We start from the raw sequence: 27,500 nt of genomic DNA, 5'->3' as shown, positions 1-27,500 counted from the left end.
GGTCCATGTCAGTCGGGCCTTGAAATCGTTTAGGTGTGATGCCATGATGACCAGTTCATCCAGCCCATTCCACTCCGAGATAGTCCTAATGAAGAAAGACTTTCTGTAGTTTTGTGTTCTTGTCTGTGGGATTTTGAAGCAGTTCGAATCATCTTGGTCAATGTTTCTGGAGATTCCATTTACAGTATTTAAGTTACCCTGACATTTATATTGTGCACGTATAAGGGCCGATACAAAGTGGGCCCACACTCACATTGCACACAACTTCACACATACTCGCATTTGTCGTGAACGGAAGACATGTGAAAATGTAAGCAGAGTGGAGCCACATTCACATTGCATACAACTTCACGCATATTCTCACTTTTCGTGAACGGAAGACATGTGAAAATGCAAGCAGGGTGGACCCACATCCCGTCCGTCATTTACACGTTCAAGATGGCGTCAGGCGTGGTTGTTCTTGCGTGTTTCGATTGATGATGCTTTATTGGCTGAAGCGGAGAAAAGCGTACAGATGGAGATATTGGGTGCATCTCCTTACCAGCCAATTTCAGGATTATCCCCAAAACCTCACACTCAACTAACACAAAAATATTTTTGTTATCACTCAGACAACATAACAGTAAAGTTCTAACGATACATAATTTCTTTAGCAAAACATGCTCTACAGCACACTGTTCATTTTCTTTAAATTTTCTGATGTACAAAAGAAATATGAAAAAGAAAAATGTTGGTTGTATCGTAACGAATGTGACGATTTTCCTATAGGTGGTAAGGAGAGGGTAAGGAGAAGATTAGTATTCGGAGAATGCCACCACTTTCTTGCCGAAGTACTAAGTGATACCAGCAAATGCCTTGGCTGTTTGAGAATGAAACCAGAAACGTGTCATGCCTTGTTGCAGATTATATCTCCTTTTATAGAAAAGAGGAGAACCAAATTCAGGAAGCCCTTATCACCCAATGCTTGTTTGCTTTGTCATATAGCGGTAGACTCGTTTTCCACAGCTACAATAAAACGTTCGTAATCCATGTTGTCAATTAGACAATTTAAAAATTACACACTTGGCCCCTTAAAGGCTCCATACACGCCCGGATATGATCCTGGTCCAGACCCCGATCAGGCAAACCGGGATGAAAACGCAATGTGTGTGGCCAAATACCTGGCCGATAAACCTAGGTACGGTCCATCGCTCGCAAAGCCCGTCTTGCTAAATATTTTTCGAGGCGATCGGCGATCGGGGGCGTGGCAGTATAAAAAATTGGACAATTTTTTTCGGATTTTCGCTGTTTTGACGTCAGATTCGTGATCAGCGTCGAATTTACAATAGGTTTGATACCAAGAACTATGTTTTTACTCCAAAAATTGATGAAATTAGAAATAAATTTTAATTAATATTGAGGCTATTTGGCCGACAGAACAGGGCCCCTCCCTGTTTTGTGATGGATCAAGTGGTATGACTCTCGCTTTCGGATCGGAAGGTTCAGGTTTCGAGACCCGCTCTGAGTGGTGCAGAGTTGAGTCCTTGGAAAATGCTCTTAACTCACATTCTCTCACCGTACTCAGGTGTGAAATGAGTACATGACCGTTCGTTGTCTTTGTTGGGAAAAAAATGTCCCATCGCCTGACAGGCGTCATGTCTTGTCTTTCAAGTTTAATATTGCTGTTGCCTTGGGACCCCTTGTAAAGCGATTTGAGCACGTGGATATTGCGCCAAATAAATGCTGTGTTATTATTTTTTAAAATAATATTTTTATAAATGTTGCGCCAGGAAGAGGTAGATGGCAAAAGTTTCGTTCATACAAAATAAGAAATAGTTTTCATGATTTTCAATGTAATGATATAATAATATGCCAGTTCTTTTTATTTTTTTTTTCCTCCTCACCCGTTGTCGCGACATGACGGTCGACCTTGACACAGACATTTGGGATTGGCAGATGCCAAAAAGCCTTGACTATGTGATGACAGGGGTGGGCATTGTAACCCTGAATTATAATCTACAAACAACGCGCCCCCCCCCCAACTCCCCCTAAAAAAAAAAAAAGAGCTGTGTGTGTGTGATGGGGTGGCGGTGGTGGTTGGGGGGGGGGGGGGGTAGGGTGCGAATGCGAGTAGTCCCGAGGAGTACCCGTTTAACCTGCCACGGGAACACTGTCGATTTGTTTTATAAATAATAATAATAATAATAATAATAATAATAATAATAATAATAATAATAATAATAATAATAATAATAATAATAATAATAATAATAATAATAATAATAATAATAATAATAATATAATAAATAATAATAATAATAATAATAATGACGATTAATAACAAATCTTTATTGTCCACAAAATGGAAAAATTTCCGTGGTCTACGTTGCTTTTAAACTTAAATCGGATTGTAAATGTATGGATGTTATGCGTATTGGAAAAATACTCACGACATCTCCATCGGGGTATAACATATTAACACACAAAACTGCAAACGCGAACGTTCATTGTCTGATTGATATAACTTAGTGATAAGTTAATTATAAAATGCTGTCTAAAAGCAATAACAACGGGTTGACTAACGTCAAATTCATTCCTTCTATTGATGCTCTGTGTTAAATTAAAATACTCACAAAGTCCGCCAGCCAGAAATATCACTACAGCCCAAAGATCTACATGGAACCTTGAACGTTATAGTCTGATATATTTTAATGAGAATAATCATAAAAATGGGTGTCTAAAAACAATAACAATGAGATGAGTGACGTCAATTTGGGTCCTTTTATAAATATCCAAGAACTTTATCACTCCATCCGCTCTTCTCTCTCTTCAATACATATGAATCTATTCTCTCATCACTTTTTTGCGGCTATGCATGTGATCTTGTAAAATGACACTCGCCTTTGGATCGGACGGTACTGGATTCGAGTCCCGCTCTGAGTGCGCATAATTGAGTCCTATGAAAAGGCTTTTTACTCGCATTCCTCTCACCTTGTTCACTATTAAAATGAGTAATCGGATTGTAAATGTATGGATGTTATGCGTATTGGAAAAATACTCACGACATCTCCATCGGGGTATAACATATTAACACACAAAACTGCAAACGCGAACGTTCATTGTCTGATTGATATAACTTAGTGATAAGTTAATTATAAAATGCTGTCTAAAAGCAATAACAACGGGTTGACTAACGTCAAATTCATTCCTTCTATTGATGCTCTGTGTTAAATTAAAATACTCACAAAGTCCGCCAGCCAGAAATATCACTCCAGCCCAAAGATCTACATGGAACCTTGAACGTTATAGTCTGATATATTTTAATGAGAATAATCATAAAAATGGGTGTCAAAAAACAATAACAATGAGATGAGTGACGTCAATTTGGTTCCTTCTATAAATATCCAAGAACTTTACTCACTCCATCCGCTCTCTCCTCCTTCAATACATATGAATATATTCTCTCATCACTTTTTTGTGCGGCTATGCATGTGATCTTGTAAAATGACACTCGCCTTTGGATCGGACGGTACTGGATTCGAGTCCCGCTCTGAGTGGCGCATAATTGAGTCCTTGGAAAAGGCTCTTTACTCGCATTCTCTCACCTTGTTCACTATTAAAATGAGTAAATCGGATTGTAAATGTATGGATGTTATGCGTATTGGAAAAATACTCACGACATCTCCATCGGGGTATAACATATTAACACACAAAACTGCAAACGCGAACGTTCATTGTCTGATTGATATAACTTAGTGATAAGTTAATTATAAAATGCTGTCTAAAAGCAATAACAACGGGTTGACTAACGTCAAATTCATTCCTTCTATTGATGCTCTGTGTTAAATTAAAATACTCACAAAGTCCGCCAGCCAGAAATATCACTCCAGCCCAAAAATTTACATGGAACCTTGAACGTTATAGTCTGATATATTTTAATGAGAAATAATCATAAAAATGGGTGTCAAAAAACAATAACAATGAGATGAGTGACGTCAATTTGGTTCCTTCTATAAATATCCAAGAACTTTACTCACTCCATCCGCTCTCTCCTCCTTCAATACATATGAATATATTCTCTCATCACTTTTTTGTGCGGCTATGCATGTGATCTTGTAAAATGACACTCGCCTTTGGATCGGACGGTACTGGATTCGAGTCCCGCTCTGAGTGGCGCATAATTGAGTCCTTGGAAAAGGCTCTTTACTCGCATTCTCTCACCTTGTTCACTGTTAAAATGAGTACCTCGCTGTTTACAGCGTCGTCTCTGTCGGGAAACAATTGCAATATCGCTTAACAGTCATGTCTCGTCTAACATGTTTTTATGTTGGCCAAAGACCCTTATAAAGTGATTTGAGCACCTTTATTGAATATAGCGGTATATATAGCGCAAGTAAATTTTTCTCTCTTTCTCTTTTCTCTCTCCTCCTCTCTCTCTCTCTCCTCTCTCTCTCTCTCTCTCTTTCTCTCTCTCTCTCTCTCTCTCTCTCTCTCTCTCTCTCTCTCTCTCTCGACATGTTAGATTATTATAGCTATTGCTACATATGATGCGAATATCTTGGACGGTTATTGATGCTATGAGTTTAGGTAAAATGCTCGCAACATCCACCAGTCGGAAATAACGTACCGTCATACAAAACTACGAGTAACCTTGAACGTTTAAAAGTCTGATTGATATAATTTAGTGAGAAGTAATTACTATTGTGGCAAGACGAAAGATAGAATAACAGACAGTAACTGGGATCGGTTCTGTCGGCCACATAGCCTCACTATTAATTAAAATTTATTTCTAATTTCACCAATTTTTGGAGTAAACACACAGTTCTTAGTATCAAACCTATTGTAAATTTGACGCTGATCACGAATCCGACGTGAAAACAGCGAAAATCCGAAAAAAATTGTCCACTTTTTATACTGCCACGCCCCCGATCGCCGATCGCCTAAAAAAAATATCTCCCCGTATGTGGGCAAAAATCATCTGCGATAAACGCAGGGATGGGGTCAAAGCGATAGGTCATCCGTCCCGCTACCAGCGGATGTCGGCGTCTATGGGGGGCCTTATGTCAATAGGTCGCACCCCCCCCCTCCCGCCACCTCCTCTCTTACGCTTTTCAACTGCCGCCCGTACTCATTCCAAACTCAAATGGGGAGTATAATAAAAGATTTATTACATTCTTGAGTTTTGGAATTCGAACTTTGTTCCCAACGTGCACACATAGACTCGTGCTACGATTATGAACAAGTCCGGAATTCCAAAAACCGATAGTATAATAATCGTATAGTACTTCGACACTCCCATTGGGAAACGCTACAATTTCTTAGTGAAAACGCAATAATACTTTGAACGCGTTCAATTAAAACTTTATCCAACGACAGCTAAAAAGTTTATAGCACATGTTATTGGTGTGAAATAAGGTGTAAAAGGCAGCTGATTGGTAATTAAAAATTTACTTTTGGAATGCAAATCCAACGCTTTTATCATTTGGATCAAATTGCCATTCAAGGTGATGGCAAATACAAATTATGGCGAATAGAAGTACTAATACCATACAATAAATTAATTAATTAATTATGCCTTTTGCGCCACGATGTCGTCGCCTAGGCATTCCACGAAGGAATATAGATAACTCTTCAAACAAGATGTCTGATGTCAACAGGAATCACCCATGTTGTCCAAGTGAGCAAATTGGGGGTTAGTAATGTTGCTCAAGGAAAAGAAATGAAAGTGCCTGAAGCGGGGCTCGAACCCGGGTCATCCGGGTCACAGTGCAATGCCTTAACCACTCGGCCACTTCGCGGTATTACAATTGGTCATGAAATATCTAAAAACTTTTCTTGGAGGAGTGCAATAAACGTATTCTTTCATTTCTTTGTGTTTATTAAATTATTTATATTTTTGTCTTGTAATAACACATACTCGAAAGTTCGTAGTGTTATTAGGCAACATAAAATTAACTCGTTTAATAAGTACAAAAAAACGAAAGAATAGTATATCCTTACGCCTTATCTTTTTTACAGCCTTATCGTTATTTAAGTAGGCATTAAGAATCTATAAATACCTGATCATGAGTCCTAAATCGTGCTTAATGATCTGCTAGAAAAGTGTGACGTAATTATAAAATTAAAGAGAGTTACACAGAGAGAGGCGAGTGCATAATATACTGACATATTCCACTCAATTCATTTGTTTTACTTTCATCGTTCTTAATTTTAACAAATTCCTTGTTTTATTAATGGTGTTTGGTGAGAGGGTGAAATGATTAGATTAAATCACGTTTATTGGGTTATAAGCAATCCCATTAATTTAATCACTTCCAACAACATTGAATCTCAAAAAATGGCAAATACATTTAGAAACAACAACCGAAGAACTGATTTCAACAACAAAAGGAAACATCCAACTGCCTCAGCACCTTAATACACATGATGACATTCTGAAGCTGAGAGCACTTGCACTAGACAGAGATTTATGGAGGCAGATAACTAACTGGATAATAGAAACAGACTGATTAACTACGAAGTGACGCACACATTCACGGCAAACGTCCACAGAGACTACGCAGCCATATTTATTATTATTATTATTATTATTATTATTATTATTATTATTATTATTATTATTATTATTATTATTATTATTATTATTATTATGGTGTTTCATTCATCCTGTTTTTTGATAAATGGGAAACCCGAAACGTTCATTTGATCTGGGGTTTTTTGTAATTAAATTGAAGCTTACATTCAATTTCACATTATTATTTATTTCTTCGAGCTTCGAGCAGCACCTGGGATCGGTCTTGTCCCTTTGAGTGTGAAGTGAGTGCTCTACCAGCAGAGCCGAAAATTGTATTCTGCCGAAGTAATATTAATTCGGAAAATTGAATTTTAGTCAATAATATTATGAAAGTTAGGTAGGATTTTTTTCGTTATAATTAGATGATCGATACTAGTCTCATTAAGTTCATGAACTCAAAATTTCATATTTCGATCATTTTAACTTTAAATTGTTTTAAAAAATGGATGGCAAAAAGCAATAACAAAGACCTGAGTAACGTCAACGTCGTTCTATCTATACATTAATCTACTAAAATACCCATGACTCAATATGTAACCTAATCATTATTAGTAGTTCTCCGAATGCCTGGTTACATACATGGTTCCAAGGATTTGGGAATAGAAAAGTAGATGGTGTGCGGCTATGTGATCTAGTGGTATGACACTCTCTTTCGGATCGGAAGGTCCTGGGTTCGAGCCTCGCTCGGCGCATAGTTGAGTCCTTGGAAGAGACTCTTTACTCACATTCTCCCACCGTACTCGGGTGTAAAATGAGTACCTTGCCGTTAATAGCGTTGTCTTTGTCCGAAAAATTGTAATATCGCCTAACAGGCGGCATGTCACGTCCTACATGATAAATGTTGCTGTTGACCAGGGACCACTTGTAAAGTGCTTTTGGATATTGCGCTATATAAAAAAAGATCAAAGAGCTCAATGGTGTGACGTCACTACTTGTCTTTCCTAGTCTGTCCTTAAAGTCCATTCCGACATAATACAATATCGGCGTTACGGATTACAAAATAGGAGAGATAACGAACTGAAACTGCTTTGACTAAAATATTCTGAAGCGATCCTATAATATGCTTCTTTTTATGTTTAATCATTGTGCGGCTATATGGTCTAGTGGTATGACACTCGCTTTCGGATCGGAAGGTCCTGTGTTCGAGATTCGCTGGGCGCATAGCTGAGTCCGTGGAAAAGGCTCTATACGCACATTCTCTCAGCGTACTCAGGTGTAAAATGAGTACCTGGCCGTTAACATCGTCATCTCTGTAAGCGTCATATCCCGTTCTAATTGTTAAGCGTTGCTGTTCGTCAGGGAGTCCTTGCAAAGCGCTTTTAGAACGTTTGGTGGTTATTGCGCTACATAAAAGGTCAAGTTAAGTTTTATAACATTATGGGATGGTCTGGGTCTTTTCTAAAAAAAAACTTTAATTACCTATATTAGGCGGTTTTAATCATTCTGTATCGTCATTATAGGTTTAAAAAACCACGTTTGGTGATAAATATACGTTATCTGTATTGATTCCTGTTTGCGACCTGATTTAGGGGTAAAATAACTATAACAATCTTGTGGAAAACATTCCACAAAAATTAATGAAGGAATGACCTCCATATTCTTTTCTCTTATCAACATTGTAGCATTTTGTGCTACCATAATAGGGAATGAGATTAGCGGAAGAGTAGCGTCCCTTGATTGGACGTCACCGGCGGAGAAGTTAATAGAGAGAGAACGTCAATATGGTTTGCGCATGCTTCTCTTGTTCTCGCTTCCGGTGAAAGCGGCATCATGAGACACTTCACCGAAGCGAGGACGAGAGAGACTCATTCGCAAAACCATATTGACGTTCTCTCTGTAAGGTGACGTCCAATCAAGGGACGCTACTCTTCCGCTAATCTCATTCTCTATAGAAAGATTTTGCAGCTTTAGCATATTATGGGATTTTTATTAGAACATTACAAATTTGCGAATCAAAATGTTATGACAAAATTGAAGTTAAAAATTAATAATTATAATCAAAAATACACATACCTTATCAAAATAAATCTCTCTATGTTGACATAATACATTATTTCTGTGATAATTGTGAAGATTTTCAGAAAATTTCATTGAATAGATTCTGAGAAATGTTTGACACATTATTCCATACTACGCCTAGAAAAATGACATATTGAGAAAACAGCAAAATCGCTTTCTGTTTCACACTCTTCACACTTTTCTCACTAGCTACCTGTACCCTTTTCGATAGTGTTTTTCCTGCCTATAAAGTCTATTTTGAGATTATCCATATTATTTCTTAGATAATAAAATATAATTTTCCACCAAAATCTCAAACTAATGTTTTGAAGGATTTTCCTAATAATTAGACCCAAACCGCCCATTTATAGTTCGTAGTTGACGCCACTCCAATCTTTGATTTTTTTTTTTTTTTTGGGGGGGGGGGGGGTTTTTTTTGCTATCCGTGTTTATGAGTAATTCTCACCAAACCGTATTAACCTGACTATAAACGTTTATGGTTACACACAGTTTTGGGTGTTGGTCCGTTATACTTCCGGATGGCAATGTTGTGAGCTTCTTAGCCAAGCGCATATTATTTATATAATTATTAGGTTAAAGTACATGGGATTGGACCATATTATTTCTTAAATGAAGAACTCGGTTAATCGCTCACTTGTCTACTCTGTAAATGTCTCCCTGTGTGTTCGAGTCGTTTTCGTTATAAATGTCTTAACAGTAGCTGAAGCATAAGGTTCCTTTTCGACATCACAAGGTGAGAATGTCAATTCATATATTATTTTTTTATGCCTTGGTGCCCCATCCACATTATATTGATTTCGGGAGATTTATACTGTAAAATTATGTTACTAATCTTGATTTTTTTTTCTCTATTACATCTTTCATCTTCCATTTTTTTTCTTCTATAGCAGTTTTCTTTTCTTCTGTCTCATTTTCCCCCTCCTCCTCCTCCTCCTCCTCCCCCTCCTCATCGTCCTCCTCTTTCTCCACCGCTTCCTCATATTCCTACTCCTATTCCTCATCCTCCTCCTCTTACTCATCCTCCTCCTCCTCCTCCTCCTCCTCCTCCTTCTTCTCTTCTTCTTCTTTCTCTTCTACCTCTTTTTTTTTTTCTTTTTTCAAGGCACCTTGTCTACCTTCTCCTTCCTCATCCTCCTTCTCCTTCTTCTCCTCCATCTCCTCATGATTAAGATCGTTTGACGACCCATGGTTGGCGAAAAGGTCACGATGCTGTGTCGTTGGTCCTCCTATATTATTTTATTTCTTTGTTTTGCTATGCGTCTTTGTCGTTAAAAGAGATTACTTAGTTGTGTCGCTTGCTGAGAGGAAAAAAGGGTCAAATGTATATTTCCAGTTTGGGAGATCATACTGCTACGACAACTCCGCCTGGCCGGTGAGAGCGTGACTCTACTGTATGAGCTATCCACGATCCCTTTTTACTTTTTCTCGAGTTCTTTTAACATGTAACTCCCTTACTCTGGAAAACTTGTGTTTCAAAATTTGGTCGGAAAACCTGTACTTTAAATGTCGATCGAGTTAAATGACTCTCGTATTGGCAAAAACTCTCAAACCTGTACCTTCGCGACAAACTTGTTTTATATCGGCGTCAGACGGATACCAAAAAAAAAGAAATTATATCTAGAATGGTCAGAAATATGAATTTTTGGGTTTATAATGACTATGAAACCGTATTTATATTACTCAATATTACTTGTGCGGCTATGTGGTCTAGTGGTATGACACTCGCTTTCGGATCGGAAGGTCCTGGGTTCGAGTCACGCTCGGCGCATAGTTGAGTCTTTGGAGAAGGCTCTTTACTCACATTCTCTCACCGTACTCAGGTGTAAAATGAGTACCTGGCCCTTAACAGCGTTGCCTTTCTCCAAAAAAAAATGTAATATCGCCTACCAGGCGTCGTGTCCCGTCCAACATGTTAAATGTTGCTGTTGGCCAGGAACCCATTGTAAAGCGCTTTGAGCACATTTAGTGGACATTGCGCTATATAAAGCTCAATTTAAATTAATTTAATATTACTCAATAAAACATAAATCTGACACGAGTTCTATATTTTTTGCAATGAATTCAAGTCCGACATCGTAATGTACGGTGTAAAGGGTTATTTATATCCTTTGACCTTTGAGCTTGGGGCAGCGTGGTACAACAGTACCGGTTTTGCTTCGAACCCGAAAGGTACCGAGTTCTAATACTCGCTGCTCTGCGTGGCCATGAGCAAGTCATCTCGCCCTAGCTAAATTTGCGGCGCTGCCCAACGGCTGACGCATTGGGTACTCGACTCTTTTCTTGGAATAGACCCTAAAGACAAAGTTTGCCTTTGGGCAAGATTATTAACCGCCAATTTGCTCTCTTGGACAACGTTGGTGATTCCTGTTGACATCAGACATCCCGTTTGATGGATTATCTATATGCCTTAGCGACGATATCGTATGATGTCGTGGCGGAAGGGCGGAAGAAAAAAAAAGATGAAATGTAATCATAATAATATCGGGAATTGATTCATCAACTCCGCCATTATATTGTTTTCGGACGTTTGGTTACATATCAAAATCTATTATTGAACTTCTTTTTTTTCTAAATTTAATGTATGCATTATTGCTAGACGCCCCGTGTGGTGTCCGGGGTCCCTCAACTGAGAGGGTCAAGAATAGCCCAACGCCAAGCCAGCGTGTCGTAAAAGGCGACTAATGGTGTGTGATTCCCCCATCTTTGAGTCACCTGGTCCTCCAGGTTGGGGGTTGGCAAAGGGTTAACACCCCTTTCCGTTAAACTCAAACCGTTACAGAAACACAGACAGACAAACTAAATCCTTTTTTTAGCTTGGGCGACCGAAGAGTTTCTGGAATTACAGAATTTATGAAGGACAACAGACAAAGCCGAAAGGACTCTGCTGACCCGATGACGTCTTCGCCAAACAAGCAGCTTCGAATCGCGTCGTGGAACGTTCGCACCATGTATGAAGCAGGAAAAAGCTCTCAAGTTGTGACTGAGATGAGAAGATACAGGCTGCATATACTTGGAGTAAGCGAAACCCACTGGATACAATCCGGACAGAAACACCTCAAGTCTGGGGAGAAGATTTTATATTCAGGGAGAGGGGACGGGATTCATACACAGGGAGTAGGAATAATTCTAAGCAAGTTTGCCCAGAAGTCACTGAGAGGATGGGAACAATGCGGAGAAAGGATCATCATGGCGTCCTTTACAACACGGAGTAAGAAGATCAACATGAACATTGTACAGATCTATGCCCCAACAAATGATGCAATAGATGAGGACAAAGATACATTTTATGGTCTGCTACAACAAGTCATTGACAAGTTGCCAAGGAAAGACATCAACATATTGATGGGAGATGCTAATGCAAAAGTGGGACAGGATAACGTAGGCTATGAAGGTATCATGGGACGTCATGGCATGGGAGAAATGAATGATAATGGAGAGAGATTTGCAAATTTCTGTGCATTCAACAGTTTGGTGATTGGAGGATCAGTGTTCCCCCATAAGAGGATCCATAAAGCAACTTGGGTCTCACCAGATGGTGTGACAGAGAATCAGATTGATCATTTTTGTATCTCTCGTAGATTCAGACGTTCATTGGAAGATGTGACAGTACGGAGAGGGGCAGATGTTGGATCAGACCACCACCTGCTATTGGCAAAGCTTAAGCTTCGACTCAGAAAACACGGGGCCAGATCACATACAAGAAGAAAATTCGAGGTGAATGCACTTGATGGGGAAAAGAATGAGGAATTCAAACTACAATTGAGTAATAGATTCCAACCTCTTACTGAGCTCGAGGAGGACATAGATGTAGAGTCACATTGGGCAAAGGTCAAGGAAGTCTACATAACAACTTGCCACGAGGTATTGGGGGTAAAGAAATCGGAACATAAAGAATGGATAAGTCCAACCACCTTGGACCTTATTGAAAAGAGGAGAACAAGGAAGGAACAAGTGAATGCAAGCCGAACAAGGGCTTCAAGACTGGATGCACAAGAGCAGTATCGAGCCATAGCTAAGGAAGTCAAAAAAATCTGTGAAGAAAGACAAGGAAGCATTCATGAACAGACTTGCAGAGAAAGCAGAAGCAGCAGCGACTGGAGGACACATGAGGATCCTTTATCAAACTACCAAGACACTTGCTGGAAAATATGGGAAACCAGAGGTACCAGTCAAAGACAAAGATGGGAAAACTATTTTTGGAAAAGAGGCTCAATCTGAACGATGGAGGGAACATTTCAACTGCCTTCTGAACAGACCACCACCAGACAACCAGCCAGAAATTTTGCCTGCAAGGAATGAGCTACCAATTAGCTGTGATCCACCATCGATAGCAGAGATTGTGGGTGCCATTAACAAGATGAAAAGGGGGAAAGCTGCTGGACCAGACCAGATTCCACCGGAGGCTCTAAAAGTTGATGCGAAAAGAAATGCTGAGGCCCTGCACCCACTATTTGAGAGAATCTGGAATGACGGGATATTCCCAAAGGATTGGAAGGAAGGACATCTTATCAAGCTTCCAAAGAAAGGGGACCTCAGTAATTGTAATAATTATCGAGGCATCACTCTTCTTTCTATCCCAGGAAAGGTTTTCAACCGTATTATTTTAGAGAGAATTAAGAATGCAACAGATGCTAAACTGCGGGACGAACAGGCAGGTTTTCGGAAAAACCGTTCAACCACCGACCAGATTGCCTCTCTGCGAGTCATAGTAGAACAGTCTATAGAATGGAACTCTCCTCTTATTGTCAACTTTCTGGATTACGAGAAGGCTTTCGACAGTATTGACAGAGCAACATTGTGGAAAATTCTGGCACATTATGGACTCCCTGAAAAGATAGTAAACCTCATTAAGGAAATGTATGAAGGATCAAGTTGCAGGGTTGTACATGAAGATCAGCTTACTGACAGCTTTGAAATTAAGACTGGTGTCAAGCAGGGATGCTTGCTCTCACCATTCCTGTTCATCCTTGCCATTGATTGGCTAATGAAGGAAACCTCCAAAGGGAGAAGAAATGGGATACAGTGGACCCCCTGGACACAGTTGGATGATCTGGATTTTGCAGATGATCTGGCTCTTCTGTCCCACACCCAGGACCAGATGCAAGCAAAAACCACAATTATAAACAGCCTCTCGGAATCAATTGGTCTAAGAATTCACCCTGCAAAGTCAAAGGTCTTGAGGATAGGTACGCGTCAAAGGGAGCAGATCAAAGTAAAAGATCAGGAACTCGAAGATATAGACACTTTCTGCTATCTCGGAAGTATAATTGACAAGGATGGAGGCACGGAAGCAGAGGTGAAAGCACGAATAGGAAAGGCACAGGCTGCATTCACATCTTTGAACAGAGTTTGGAGAACTAAAGATATCTCCCTTCAACTAAAGCTAAGACTTTTCAACTCAAACGTGAAGTCTGTCCTACTGTATGGATGTGAAACTTGGAACGCATTACAGGCATGTATAAGGAGGGTACAGATTTTCGTAAACAGGTGCATGCGTAAGCTACTCAGAATAAAATGGATGGATAGAATAAAAAATGAAGAAGTATGGAAAAGAACACAGCAGAAACCAGTGGGAGAGGATATAGGAAGAAGACGGTGGAGGTGGATTGGACACACGCTTAGAAAGAATGACTCAACTATAACAAAGAAAGTATTGGACTGGAACCCTCAGGGCAGAAGATCAAGGGGAAGGCCACGAGGAACATGGAGAAGAATTAAAGAAGCTGATATACAGAGAAGTGGTAAGACCTGGAATGAGATAAAAAAGTTGGCTCAGGATAGAGAAGGATGGAAACTGTTTGTCTGTGGCCTATACCCTGACCCAGGGTGAAAAAGGCAATGATGATGATGATGATTATTGCTAGACGACGCAGCAAATAGAGTAAATGTTAGGACAGAAAATAGAAGAAGCTGGGGAAAAAGACCATGAGAATAGCATCGCCTTTCATCTAAATAGCATAACTTATGATTTATCGTTATTGTCGGCAATCTGATTATAAAAAAAAAAATAATAATAATAAAAACAGCGCTGAGATAAACCCCGAAGGTTAATCGCAATAGGGACCACTGAAAACTTGGAGAAGATCGGTGAATAGAGAAATGACATCCTTCGGTTGGACCTGGGGTGAGGTAGACAGAAGTCACTGGAGCTCCTTACTGTCGACCTTCTTCTACGTCATTGCACGAGACCGAAGGGCTAGAGCTCAGGTGGTCGCTGGTTCGGATAAGTAAGTAAGTACTGTAGAACTTATGTGTTTATGAAACTCCAAAGAGGAGTAAGTAAGTAAGTAATCCATGCTATATTGCTAGAAGTAAAATAAAAGTAAGGAAAGAAAACAGAAGAAGCTGGAAAAAACATACATGAGAATGACATTGTCACTGATCTGATAATTTTAAAAATATAATAATTAACTACATCCATTCTCTCCATTGGGCCAAATCAATTCAAATCAGCTTTTGCGATTTCAACTTCATAATCAATGTTTCACGCCGACACAACACAGCATTGAGAGGGTTGTAAGATGTGTGAATGTTACGATCTTACACAATTAAAAATAAAGGAATGTCGACGACAAGTGAAAGATAAGACGAGAAGTTTAATCAAAGACAAAGTGACTGTCACTCCAATCGGAAGTAGGAGGTAAGAAAAGTAAACAATATAAGAAGTTGCCAGATAATTTAGGGAGAAATCAACTAAACACTATTGGACGACACAGGGTCATTAATGTATCGGTTTCCAGTTAAATTACAAAGAAGTCTGTGTAAAATTATTGAATATCGTGGTTATTCGCACGTATATAAATTGTGTGTGTGCGTATGTGTGTGTGTGTGTGAATGTGTGTGAGAGAGAGAGAGAGATAGAGAGAGAGAGAGAGAGAGAGGAGGAGAAGAAGAAGAAGAAGTAGTAGTAGTAGTAGTAGTAGTAGTAGTAGTAGTAGTAGTAGTAGTAGTAGTAGTAGTAGTAGAGTAGTAGTAGTAGTAATAGTGGTAGTAGTAATAGTAGTATAGTAGTAGTAGTATAGTAGTAGTAGTAGTAGTAGTAGTAGTATAGTAGTAGTAGTAGTAGTAGTAGTAGTAGTAGAGTAGTGGTAGTAGTAGTAGTAGTAGTAGTAGTAGTAGTAGTAGTAGTAGTAGTAGTAGTAGTAGTAGTAGTAGTAGTAGTAGTAGTAGTAGTAGTAGTAGTAGTAGTAGTAGTAGTAGTAGTAAGTAGTAGTAGTAGTAGTAGTAGTAGTAGTAGTAGTAGTAGAGTAGGTAGTAGTGGTAGTAGTAGTAGTAGTAGTAGTAGTAGTAGTAGTAGTAGTAGTAGTAGTAGTAGTAGTAGTAGTAGTAGTAGTGTAGTAGTGGTAGTAGTAGTAGTAGTAGTAGTAGTATAGTAGTAGTAGTAGTGTAGTAGTAGTAGTAGTAGTAGTAGTAGTAGTAGTAGTAGTAGTAGTAGTAGTAGTAGTAGTAGTAGTGGTAGTAGTGTAGTAGTAGTAGTAGTAGTAGTAGTAGTAGTAGTAGTAGTAGTAGTAGTAGTAGGAGTAGGAGTAGTGTAAGTAGTAGTAGTAGTAGTAGTAGTAGTAGTAGTAGTAGTAGTAGTGTAGTAGTAGTAGTAGTAGTAGTAGTGGTAGTAGTAGTAGTTATACATACTTAAGGACAAACTCTCTCATTTTATGCCAAGATTAATCATTTTGGTGAGTTAAGAATATAGTAATATGTTAAAAGAAGACAGTGAGAAAAGAGCAGTGGACCTTATAACACAAGTTAGGATACGCCACTGCATGTATAGAACTCGTGACGTAGGTGTCGAATTTAGGGCCCCTAGTGTCGAAATTACGGTCCCAGTGTCGAATTTAGGGCCACCATCAGAAAAAAATACACACCTCAAAAAATGTAAATTGCGAGCGTAAATGGAAAGATAGAACTTTTTAATTTATATGATATTAAAGAAAAACCATTTATCTACTTCATTGTACAAATAGCACAAATATAAATTTATATATAAACGCACAAAACACACACACACACACACACACACACACACACACACACGTGCAATCAAGTATATCAAACAGCATCAAAACAAAGCAATAAAAACGACGCTATAATAAGCAAAGAAAATCACTCCCAAATAAAGGCTGTAGGTCCACTTTAGTATCTAGTACTCATTTCCAAAAGCCTTGCTGCAGGGTTTGTTTGTTTGTTTGTTTGTTGTTGTTATTGTTTTTGTTAATATTTTTCATTCTTTTGGGGGTTTGGGGGGGGGGGGTTGGTTTGGTATTTTGTTTGTTTTGTTTTTTTGTTTTTTATTTATTTTACTTTTTGGGGGTTTTTTTGTTATTTGCTTTGTTTATTTTTTATGTTTGGAATTTGTATTGTTTGTTTTTAATTGGTTGTTACCTTTTATATTTCTTTTATTTGTTAATTTGTCGGATGGTTTGTTCGTTGCGACGAGTACATGTTTCAAATATGTGTTGAAATATGTGCACCTTTTCTTGTTTGTTTTAAGATTGAATGTCTGTTAATTTTTGTTTGTTTTGCTTTGTTGGGGAGGGGGGGGGGGTTGGTTGTTATTTATTGTGATTTTCTTTTATTTTGAATATGTCTTCTTTTATTTTCATTCTTCTTTTTTTTCATTTTTTTAGGGGGGGGGGGGTTCGTAATCAGTTAACTAACGTAACAGAAACACATAAAGATTGCAATGTACTTTAATTTATCATTGTTAATAATAATAATAACATTGTTGGTTATTATTTATACAATTAAAATAACCAATATAAGTAGAGCATTTGCGTCATAAGCTCTGATAGTCATTTTGTAATAATGTGTTTCTAAATCATCTTTCTTGGTGGGGATCCTGACCTCCCATAGCGGGCAGGGAGGTACATACTGTGTCTTCTATCCCCTTATATCTGTTATCCAACATGCTTTCTGTCTTTGTCTCGGAATGAGATTACTTGGTTTTGTCCTGGCACTGGCCGGAATCCTAGCTGGGAGGGAAACAATCAAATGCAGTTATTGTTTTGGGAGATGATATTTTTTTCCTTGTAAATCATCTCTCTGTTATGTATTATTATTTTTATTTTGAATGTATAATGTAAGCATTTGAGTGTGTTCCTCTTTGTTGGATTTTGTGCTTGTGTCTGGATGAGACTTGTAGGTGATTTCAAACTAAGTACATTGGTGGTGTGCTCTTGGAATCTACATCTGATCCCTATTTGTTCTCAATTCCCCTTTGTCTTACTTTTTCTTGGGTGCTGTAATTGTAATTCTAGAACTTTTTACTATCCCATTTTCTTCCTTTTTACTGGCGCTGATATAACCTAAATGTGTTGCAAGCGCCGTAAAACCCTTAAAAACAAAAACAAACAAATCATCTTTCTTCTATATTTTAGAATATTATGGTCTTATTGTCATATTGACGAAGAGGATGTGAATGAAAATGGCAAATAACATCTGGTGTTCTATAAAAATGTTTTATTGATGTTTCTTATCAATGATGATGGGTAATAGACATATGGCTTACATAGAACACATGCAATCAATTATCTTAGAATCAGGAACAAATCGTTTTGAAAGGGTTGACTACACACTGTGCCAAATTTGATAAGTTGCAAAGAAGAAGCAATTTATACTATGTAATTGTAATTTAATGTTGACAGTTACATGTAATAATGTTGTAAGTCTTCTAACTCTCAACAACTACTTAAAAAATACTAAATTAAATGACATCATAAACACACACACACACACACACAAACACACACACACACACGCAAACACAGAACTATACAACTAAAATCACTTAGAATGATAGTACAGAATAGAGACGAGCGGATTGCTTTCACAAAATTGAACTGCAAAACAGCCGAATCTGCAAAGTAGGACGACCTTGATGGCGAAAGGTAGTATTATGTCAAGTAAGTCAATAACGATGTGTCAAAATTTTCAAAGAGACGAACAACGCTGGTGATGGAGTCAGATTTTACAAACTTTTACTTCGGTGTCCTATAGATAGGACGAAGTTGACATCACTCAAGTTATTGTTTCGCCATCCGCGTTTATGAGTATTTCTCACTACACTGTATTAACCAGACTATATACGTACAAGGTTACACATAGTTTTGTGTGTTGGTCCGTTATACTTCCGAATGGCAATGTTTTGAGCTTCTTGGCCAAGCGCATACTATCCATAATTTTGTGTATAGACTAGTCCACCGTCGCCATCGTTAACATATTTTGCCTGACCGTAGCCATCGTTAACTTATAGATAGAATGCGCTTGGCCAAGGAGTACACAACATTGCCATCCGGAAGTATAACGGACCAACACACAAACTCTGTGTAACCATGAACTTTTATAGTCTTGTTATAGATAGTATGCAGATGACGTCACTCAGGCCTTTGTTATTGTTTTTGCCATCCGGTTTGTGAGTTGTTCTCACTAAACTGTATTAACCAGACTATAAAAGTTCATGGTTACACAGAGTTTGTGTGTTGATCCGTTATACTTACGGATGGCAATGTTGTGAACTCCTTGGCAAGCGCATTCTATCTATACAGTTTAGTGAGAACAACTCACAAACGCGGATGGCAAAAACAATAACAAAGGCCTGAGTGACGTCATCTGCATACTATCTATAGCCTGACACTGACCAAAAAATGACGTCAAAATGCCAGTCCTTGGCCACAAAAGAAAAAAAATCGTGAGTTGTATTCAATAGTTCAACCAATGGGACAACTTGTTTCCATGAGCACTACTAACGACAACTCACTCGGCGGTGCAAAAACAAAAACAAATAATGACGTCAAAATGCCAGTCTTTTTGGGTTTCAGTGTCAGGCTATAACTTAACGATGTCTACTGCCTGACACAACAACCGTCTAGGACTGGCAGTTTGACGTCATTTTTTAGGTTTGTGTAGCGTCTAGTGAGTTGTCGTTAGTAGAGCTCAAAGAAACAAGTTATTTCATTGGTTGAACTATTGAATACAACTCACGATTTGTTTTCTTTTGTGGCAAAAGACTGGCATTTTGACGTCATTTTTGGGTTTCAGTGTTAGGCTATAAGTTACCGATGGCTACGACTCCAATCAGCGATCCCACCCACCATTTTAGGACAATTCCGAACTAAGCCGATTCTTTAACCATTTATTTGCGAGGTTCTAGGTTTGTGGGCTTTTGTCAAGATGATGGTCATTTAAGAAGTGTAAAGAGACGAGAGAGGGAGTACGTGGGAAGGAAAGTATTGGACTTACAATTAGCGGGAAAGAGGGAAAAGGGACACCCAAAGACTAGATGGTGGGATAAGGTAAAGGATGATATATGAAAGAACTGGGCCTGGAGGAAGATAATGTGCTGAACCGAGATGCATGGAGATGTGGCATTCATTATGGCAACCCTGCAAAATGCGGGATAAGCTGAAGAAGAAGAGAGTCATTTAAGTCGATTGATATTTTAAAGGACGAGTTTTCTAACCAAATTTTTAATACGACTTTATTCAGAGTGCGACAATTAACTATGCGCGGCTATGTAGTCTTGTAGTATGACACTCGCTTTTTGATCGGAAGGTACTGGGTTCGAGGCTCGCTCGGCGCATAGTTGAGTCCTTGGAAAAGACTCTTTACTCACATTCTTTCACCGTTCTCAAATGTAAAATGAGTACCTGGCCGTTAACAGCGCTGTCTCGGGGGTAAAAATGTAATTTTGCCTAACAGGCGTTATGTGTCTTTCTATATGTTACGTGTTGTTGTTGGTCAGGGACCCTTTGTAAAGCGCTTTGAGCATGTTCAGTTGATATTGCTATATAAAAGCTCATTTTAAGAGCTTAATTTTTAAATCAAAAGTTGAATTGGTCAGACTCATGATATTTTATTATGATATTGAGCACGTTCGGTGGATATTGCGCTATATAAAAGTTCACTTTTTTGTTTTGTTTTTGTTTGTTTTTTGTTTTTTTTAACTGGTTAACTGATCAATCGACAAAATTTTGGAGTGAAGGTCATCCGAAGATCGATTTCGGATCGCAGTGAGCTGGTCGCAAGATCAGCGCAATGTGTGAACGTTGCTTTGAGTAACCTGATTATTGCATGTTGTCTTCATGATATTTGTTTGTTTGTTTGTTTGTTTTTCAACAGAAGAGGATAAAATAATCAAATTCCAACAAGATGAAAATTGGGCGGCTTTCTTTGGTAATTATAATGAGGACGATAAATATATATTTGGTGGAAAATGACGGTGTAGTTGTTGATGGCGGTGGTTGTGATGGTGGTGGTGGTGGTGGTGGTGGTGTTGGTGGTGGTGGTGGTGATGGTGGTGGTGGTAATGGTGGTGGTGGTGGTGGTGGTGGTGATGGGTGGTGGTGGTGGTGTTGTGGATGGTGTGGGATGGTGTGGTGGTGGTGGTGGTGTTGGGTTGTGATGTTGGGAGTTGTGTGTGGTGGTGGTGGTGGTGTTGGTTGTTGGGTGGTGGTGTTGGTTGTTGGGTGGTGGTTGTTGTTGTTATGGTGGTGGTGGTTAATGGCGGTGATGATGGTGACAATGATGATTATGACGGTGGTGTTGGTGACGTGGTGGTGGTGGGGAGATGAAGAATGTGATAACGATGATGATGATGATGATGATGATGATGATGATGATGATGATGATGATGATGACCACGACGACGATGATGATGATGATGATGATGATGATGACTTTAAAAAAATATTCTGACTCCATTATCAGCTGACCCTCGTGCAATCCCTCCTGTTACTTGGGACCCAAGCGTCAAAGAAGGTTAAAGGTAAGTTTTGGTAGCCCGACTGTTTATGATGTTGTATTGTTTTATATTGTTTATACTGAAATTTACGTTACGTATTATTTTTGTTTTGTTTTTTGTTAGTTTTTTTTGTTTTTGTTTTGTTTTGTTTTTTAATTGTTTTTGTTTTTTTTGGTTTTGTTCTGATTTTAACTTGTTTTTTTTTGTGTGTTTTTGTTTTGCTTTGGTGTATTACCTTTTTTCTTTTTCCTTTTCTTTTTTTTTTTGTTTTGTTGTTTTTTTGTTTGTTTTTTTTTTGTATTGTTTTTTAGTTCATTTTTTATTGTTTGGGTTTATTTTCTTTCTACTTTTGTGATTTTTTTTTCATGTTTTCGTTTTTTAGGTGGGGGTTGATTGCTTTTTTGTTTTCATGTTGTTTTATACAGTATATTTTTTGTTGTTTGTGTGTGGGGGGGGGGGGAGGGGTCTGGGGCTTTTCCTCTCTTTGTTTCCCTTTGCTTCGCCTTTTTTTTTTGGGGGGGGAGGGGGTGGTGGTTATTCTTTTTTGTTTTGTTTTGATTTTGATACCGTTTTGAGACGATTATGGGGAGAATTAACTCGATTTTGAGGCGATTACCTGCTAAGTCACAGCCATCAATATTCTTCTAAACTACGCGCACAAACATGGACGTCAAAAAAAAAAACAACAACAAAGGCCTGAGTCACGGCATTTCGTTCTATTCATATAGACAATGAAGTAACAGTTTCAAGCAATCTATAGATAGAATGAAGTTGACGTCACACGAGTCTTTATTATTGGTTTGTTTGTTTGTTTTTTGCCACCGCGTTTATGAGTAATTCTCGCTAAACTGTATTAACCAGACTATAAACGTTTAAGGTTACACATAGTTTTTTGTGTTGGTCCGTTATACTTCCGGATGGCAATGTTGTGATCTTCTATGTCAAGAGCAAACTATCTATAACAGGAAGGAAGATGACGTCACTCATGTATTTGTTATTATTTTTGAACAGCTTCATAGTGATACGTTCTCACTAAATTATATCAATCTGACTATAAACATTAAAGGTTACACACATTTATGTGTGTTGGTGTGTTAAATTTGGACGACGGATGATGTGAGTATTTTACCGAGACGCATAGGACACAGTATATCCACAAGAAAAAAATTGAGGTTTCAAAACACTCAAGGTATTGTTGGTCCATGAAGCAATTATCAAATCATGTATTTTGTCTCTTTATTCACTGATAATAATAATAATTATAATAATAATAATAATAATAATAATAATAATAATAATAATAATAATAATATAATAATAATAATAATAATAATAATAATATAATAATATAATAATAATAATAATAATAATAATAATAATAATAATAATAATAATAATAATAATAATAATAATAATAATAATATAATAATAATAATATAATAATAAATAATAATATAATAATAATAATAATAATAATAATAATTAATAATAATAATAATAATAATAATAATAATAATAATATATAATAATAATAATAATAATAATAATAATAATATTTACTTTATTCATCAAAAATAAATGGAAATTCGTTTATAGACGTGGCATGCATAAAAATGTATAAACACAAAGTTGAGAATCTATGGCGACAATGTATACATTATATATATTATATATATATATATATATATATATATATATATATATATATATATATATATATATATATATTACATGTTGTCCCCATGACCCTCGGTTTGAACCCATATGCAAATGCACAAAAATGTAAAAATGTACAACCAAGAACCAATAGCAACACTTTATATATTAATTTGATAAATAGAGACTAAAGGACTCGTCCTGCATGTTACGTGTTGTCGTTGCCTCGGGGGACCTCTAGTAAAGCGCCTTGAGCACGTTTATTGAGTTTTGCGCTATATAAATGCTCAAAGTTTGACGAGAAATTTCAATTTTCTCTTACAGTTGAAAGTGCGACTTTGCAAGCTTTGAAAGTCACGGTCCTTTACTCATTATTCTAAAGCTGTGTTTTACAATCGTATTTTTTGACGCAATGTATATTGGTAAACGTGATGGCAATAATAGTAATATAATACTGTTTTTTCTCCATGGCGCATAATGTCGTAACCTATTGGCTTTCCGTATGGTGCATCTCTCACGCATGTATTACAACAAAATACACACCCACTCACACTTTCACGTAATTCCCAAACACAAATATTATAATTCATGTATACATATCAAATACAGACACAGACACGAGCGCATAAACACGACCGCACGAACACACGAGCACAGCATCCCCAACGCACACATACACACACACAAATAACACACAAACACAAATATCTAGTAGATATTTCGTAAAATACAGGAAGCAACATTCAAACTTGCCACCAATAACGGCTTGTTTTCATGTAGTAAGGAAAAAAAACGAATTATTTGCGGATAATTTGAGATTTTATATAGCACAATATCCACTCTGGGCATTATCTCAGTTCAAACCTTTTCAACATTCTGACTGGTTCTGTCATTCACTGAAATATTTCATAATTTTAACACCTAGCTTTTAACAAACCGCATGGTCGTTTTGATGATCAGATCAATAAAATTACATAAGATATACTACAGGATGGCGGGACATTATTATGACGTTATACCATTGTTCCCTAATAGCATTGAAAGTTAGCATTTTGTGAATACCTCCATCTGGTAAACAAATGACAAACAAAGGTATCCGGCATGTAAACAAATGCATGTTGTTGATTTTTTGTGTGTAATCTCTTCATAAAATATTATGATCTAAATTTGAGACCAAAAGTGAATACAAAAAAGCTGTTAGAAACTGTGAAGTGAAAGAAACATAAATGTACATGGTGTAACAGTTTTAGAAAATAACACAACACAAAACGTGTTGGCTGTAAACCCTTCTTCAGCTAATAACTAAACAATAATAACGTTAATACTACATCACTTTTAATCCAGACAGACGTCAGAGAAGTCTTTGTGACACGTCGAGTCGGCCAATACGATGCAGAAAGAAGAAGGATTTCAGCTTAAGTATTTTGTAATTTAAGTGCGTAGAGTCTGGTGTCTAGGAGTTATAGCGCTATATAAGTTTTCAGCATTATGATTATTATTATTATTATTATTATTATGATTATTATTATTATTATTATTATTATTATTATTATTATTATTATTATTATTATTCAGGATTTTGAGCACGAAACGTTCCGTATTGTGCGGCTATGTGGTCTAGTGGTATGACACTCGCTTTCGGATCGGTAGGTCCTGGGGTCGAGCCTTGCGCTCAGCACATAGTTGAGTCCTTGGAAAAGGCTCTTTACTCACATTCTCTCACCGTACTCAGGTGTAAAATGAGTTCCTGACCGTTAACAGCGTTGTCTTTGTCCGAAAAATTGTAATATCGCCGAACAGGCGTCATGTCCTACATGTCAAATGTTGCTGTTGACCAGGGACCCCCTGTAAAGCGCATTAAGCACATTTAGTGGATATTGCGCTACATACCTAAAGCTCAGTTTTTCTTTTTTTTTTCATTTGGTATTTTGTTGTTTGTTTGGGGTTTTTTGTTGTTGTTTTATTTTGGGTTTTTTGGTCTGTTTGTTTGTTTGCTTGTTTGTTTTTGAAGTTGTTATATTAATACTTGTTCATTACTCAGGTTGTCTATAACATTGTATTTAACAGATAGTGATGCCGACCATGTTGATGCTAATGCTGTATCCATTGACGACGCCATTGTAAATGCTACAGATGACCGTAAGTACCTAGATATATCCAAAAAAATAATAGATTTATATAGCAAGACGCTCAACAAGTGTCTTTTGGAATGTGCAACTTAAGAACATGTCGTAGTCCACTTTAAATCAAGACGGTTGTGCGGCACATTCGGTCAATGCAATAATCGTTTCTATTCTATCGCTCTAACGTACACGATGGCACGATGTTATATTAGACATAAGACGATGTTTTAGTTTGTGATGCTTTTTTTTTTAGACAAGAGGTCTTAACTCACTCAAACCTAGAGATTTTTGCTACTTTCAAAAATTGGAAAAAAAAATGTAGTAAAAATGAACAAGTACATAGATAGTTTTATTCAACTATCATTAACATGCAAAAACTAAAAACATTAGCTTTGATACTTACTACGCCTATAATTTGTCTCAGAAACTTGTAAATAATAGGTATGGGATAGAAGTAACCTGGTTAAATACGGTTATAGTCGATGCTAGGGTTGAGTGAGTTAAGCGCACCCAGCCTTTAGAGAATCAAAAGGTTACTAACCGTGTCTAAAAAATATCAAACGGGCGCTTAAGTGACCGACATAGTGTTGAAAGCGCCGTTATCATCATCATATCTTGTCGCGCCAGTGAGTCAGCCAGTCCCGGGCAATCTGGTTGCATTCCCTCAGGTCAGCATTGGTGCAGTGAGGTCCCAGCGAGCATTCGGACAGGATGTGGTCCATGGTCTGTCTGGGGTGACCGCATGAAAGCGCCGTTAAACACCTAAAAACAAACAAAACAAAGATATCTTCTTCTTCTTCTTCTTCGTTCTCTGATGGACATCTATGGCTGCAGTCCGATATCTGCTATGAAGTCTGTGGTCCGCTTTAGGTCCTCAGCCTCACCATAGAGCTTTGTGTTGAGTGTTGTAGGGCAAAGAAAATAATAAAGCTAAAAATAGACAAAGAAAGGAATGACACACACCTAGAACACAACAAGCAGGATCCAATCCATGCCATTGGAAAGGCCGTCACTCTATTCGTCCGCCAGTGAAGTCAGCTAGCGGGCAATTCGTAGGTTTGCAATCCCTTAGTGCATGTGGAGGCCACGAGCATTGAACAATGTTCCATGGCTGTTGGTTGCCCATTAAACGCGTGCCAAACGTACAAACAAAGATGTCAAAGAGCAGAGTGATATCATTCAGTTTTATATTGTTTGTAAATTACTTCTTACTTACTTACTTAGATGCCTTTCGCGTCTCGACCGAAAGATCGGGTCGCCTTGGCTGTTTCCAGTATTTCCTGTGTGAGGTGTCTCCAATATTGCCGGTCCTCTGCTAGGGTTCTCAGATTTTCAAGGTCCCCTGCCGTTATGAGACTAATGCTTTGTCCAAGTGTTGTGAGGTTTTTGTTTAGGATCACGGGGAGTGTTGTGATCGGTCTTCCTCTGAAAAGGTTCCCGTGTTTTTGGAAGTATCCCGACATGGCTTGGTTTGCTGGTATGTTTTTGTCCCTGCGTAGTATGTGACCGAAAAGTTGCCATCGTTGTTGTAAAATGTCAAGGGAGATTGGTCTTTCTTTTGTGATCTTATAGAGTGATTCATTTGAGATCTTTTTGGGGTATTTGATGTCCAGTACCCTTCTTAGCTGTGTGCGATGGAAGGCATCCAGATGTTCTTCTTCGGATTTTGTCAACGCCCAAGTGCCGCAGTTATACAGAAGTACCGGTTTTACAAGAGCATGGTACAGTTTCAGTTTGGTTTTTCTCTTTATTTTGTCACCTCTAATCCATACATTGGTGAGTTTACTGAGTGCGGCATTTGATAGCTGTTTTCTTCTTTGTACATCCTCGGTGTCTCCAATTAGTGAGCCGACTTTCTTTGTTCTTTTCCATTCCTCTTTGTTCCTCGATATTGTTGTAAATTCGGTTTTATTGGCATTGACTTGGAGGTTATATTTCATGAGGGTATTTTGTATGATGTCTATATTTGCTGGTGTTGATCCAATAAAATCGACATCATCTGCATAGGCGATTTCTCTAGGGATTGCATTCTCAATATGAGTCGTTGGTTTTGGAATGACTTTTCGAACTTCTTTCAGAGCGTGTTCTAAGTATATTGTGAACAGAATCGGGCTCAGACTATCTCCTTGGGGGGTCCGATGTTACTTTCGAACTGCGTCTGTTTTGTGGCCCCGTATATCCTTGGTTGTATCTTTGTGTTGCTGAGGAAAAATCGGATTATTCGGAGCTCGTCTTCGTCTACTATTTCTGTTAATATCTCCAAAACTTATCCTCTGTCGATCGTATCAAAGGCTGCGGACATATCGATTCCGGTTATTGTTATGGATATGTTTTCTTTGAGTGCCTTTGCTGCCAACCATTTATGTGTCCATACAACGTCCGATGTGCTTCGGTCTTGGCGAAACCCGCTTTG

The 27,500-nt window shown here is 37.9% G+C and overlaps 1 protein-coding gene across 1 annotated transcript in view; it reads left to right on the top strand.

Annotated features, from left to right (window-relative positions):
* Positions 1 to 9,226: 9,226 nt before the first annotated feature.
* Positions 9,227 to 27,500, top strand: part of LOC144975570 (zinc metalloproteinase nas-14-like) — a 39,765-nt gene continuing 21,491 nt past the window's right edge. Inside the window, exons 1-4 of the mRNA XM_078919733.1 lie at positions 9,227 to 9,305; positions 20,687 to 20,740; positions 21,275 to 21,332; positions 25,032 to 25,103. Of these exons, the coding sequence (XP_078775859.1) occupies positions 20,717 to 20,740; positions 21,275 to 21,332; positions 25,032 to 25,103 (154 nt within the window). The 5' untranslated portion in view covers positions 9,227 to 9,305; positions 20,687 to 20,716. The remainder of the gene's footprint in view (positions 9,306 to 20,686; positions 20,741 to 21,274; positions 21,333 to 25,031; positions 25,104 to 27,500) is intronic.

Source organism: Berghia stephanieae, chromosome 6, assembly GCF_034508935.2.
Source record: "Berghia stephanieae isolate SIO BIC M18660-M18661 chromosome 6, UCSD_Bste_1.3, whole genome shotgun sequence".
Taxonomy (NCBI): Eukaryota; Metazoa; Mollusca; class Gastropoda; order Nudibranchia; family Aeolidiidae; genus Berghia; species Berghia stephanieae.
The sequence above is the reverse complement of the archived record's forward strand: the minus strand, read 5'-3'. Positions and strand labels throughout refer to the sequence as shown.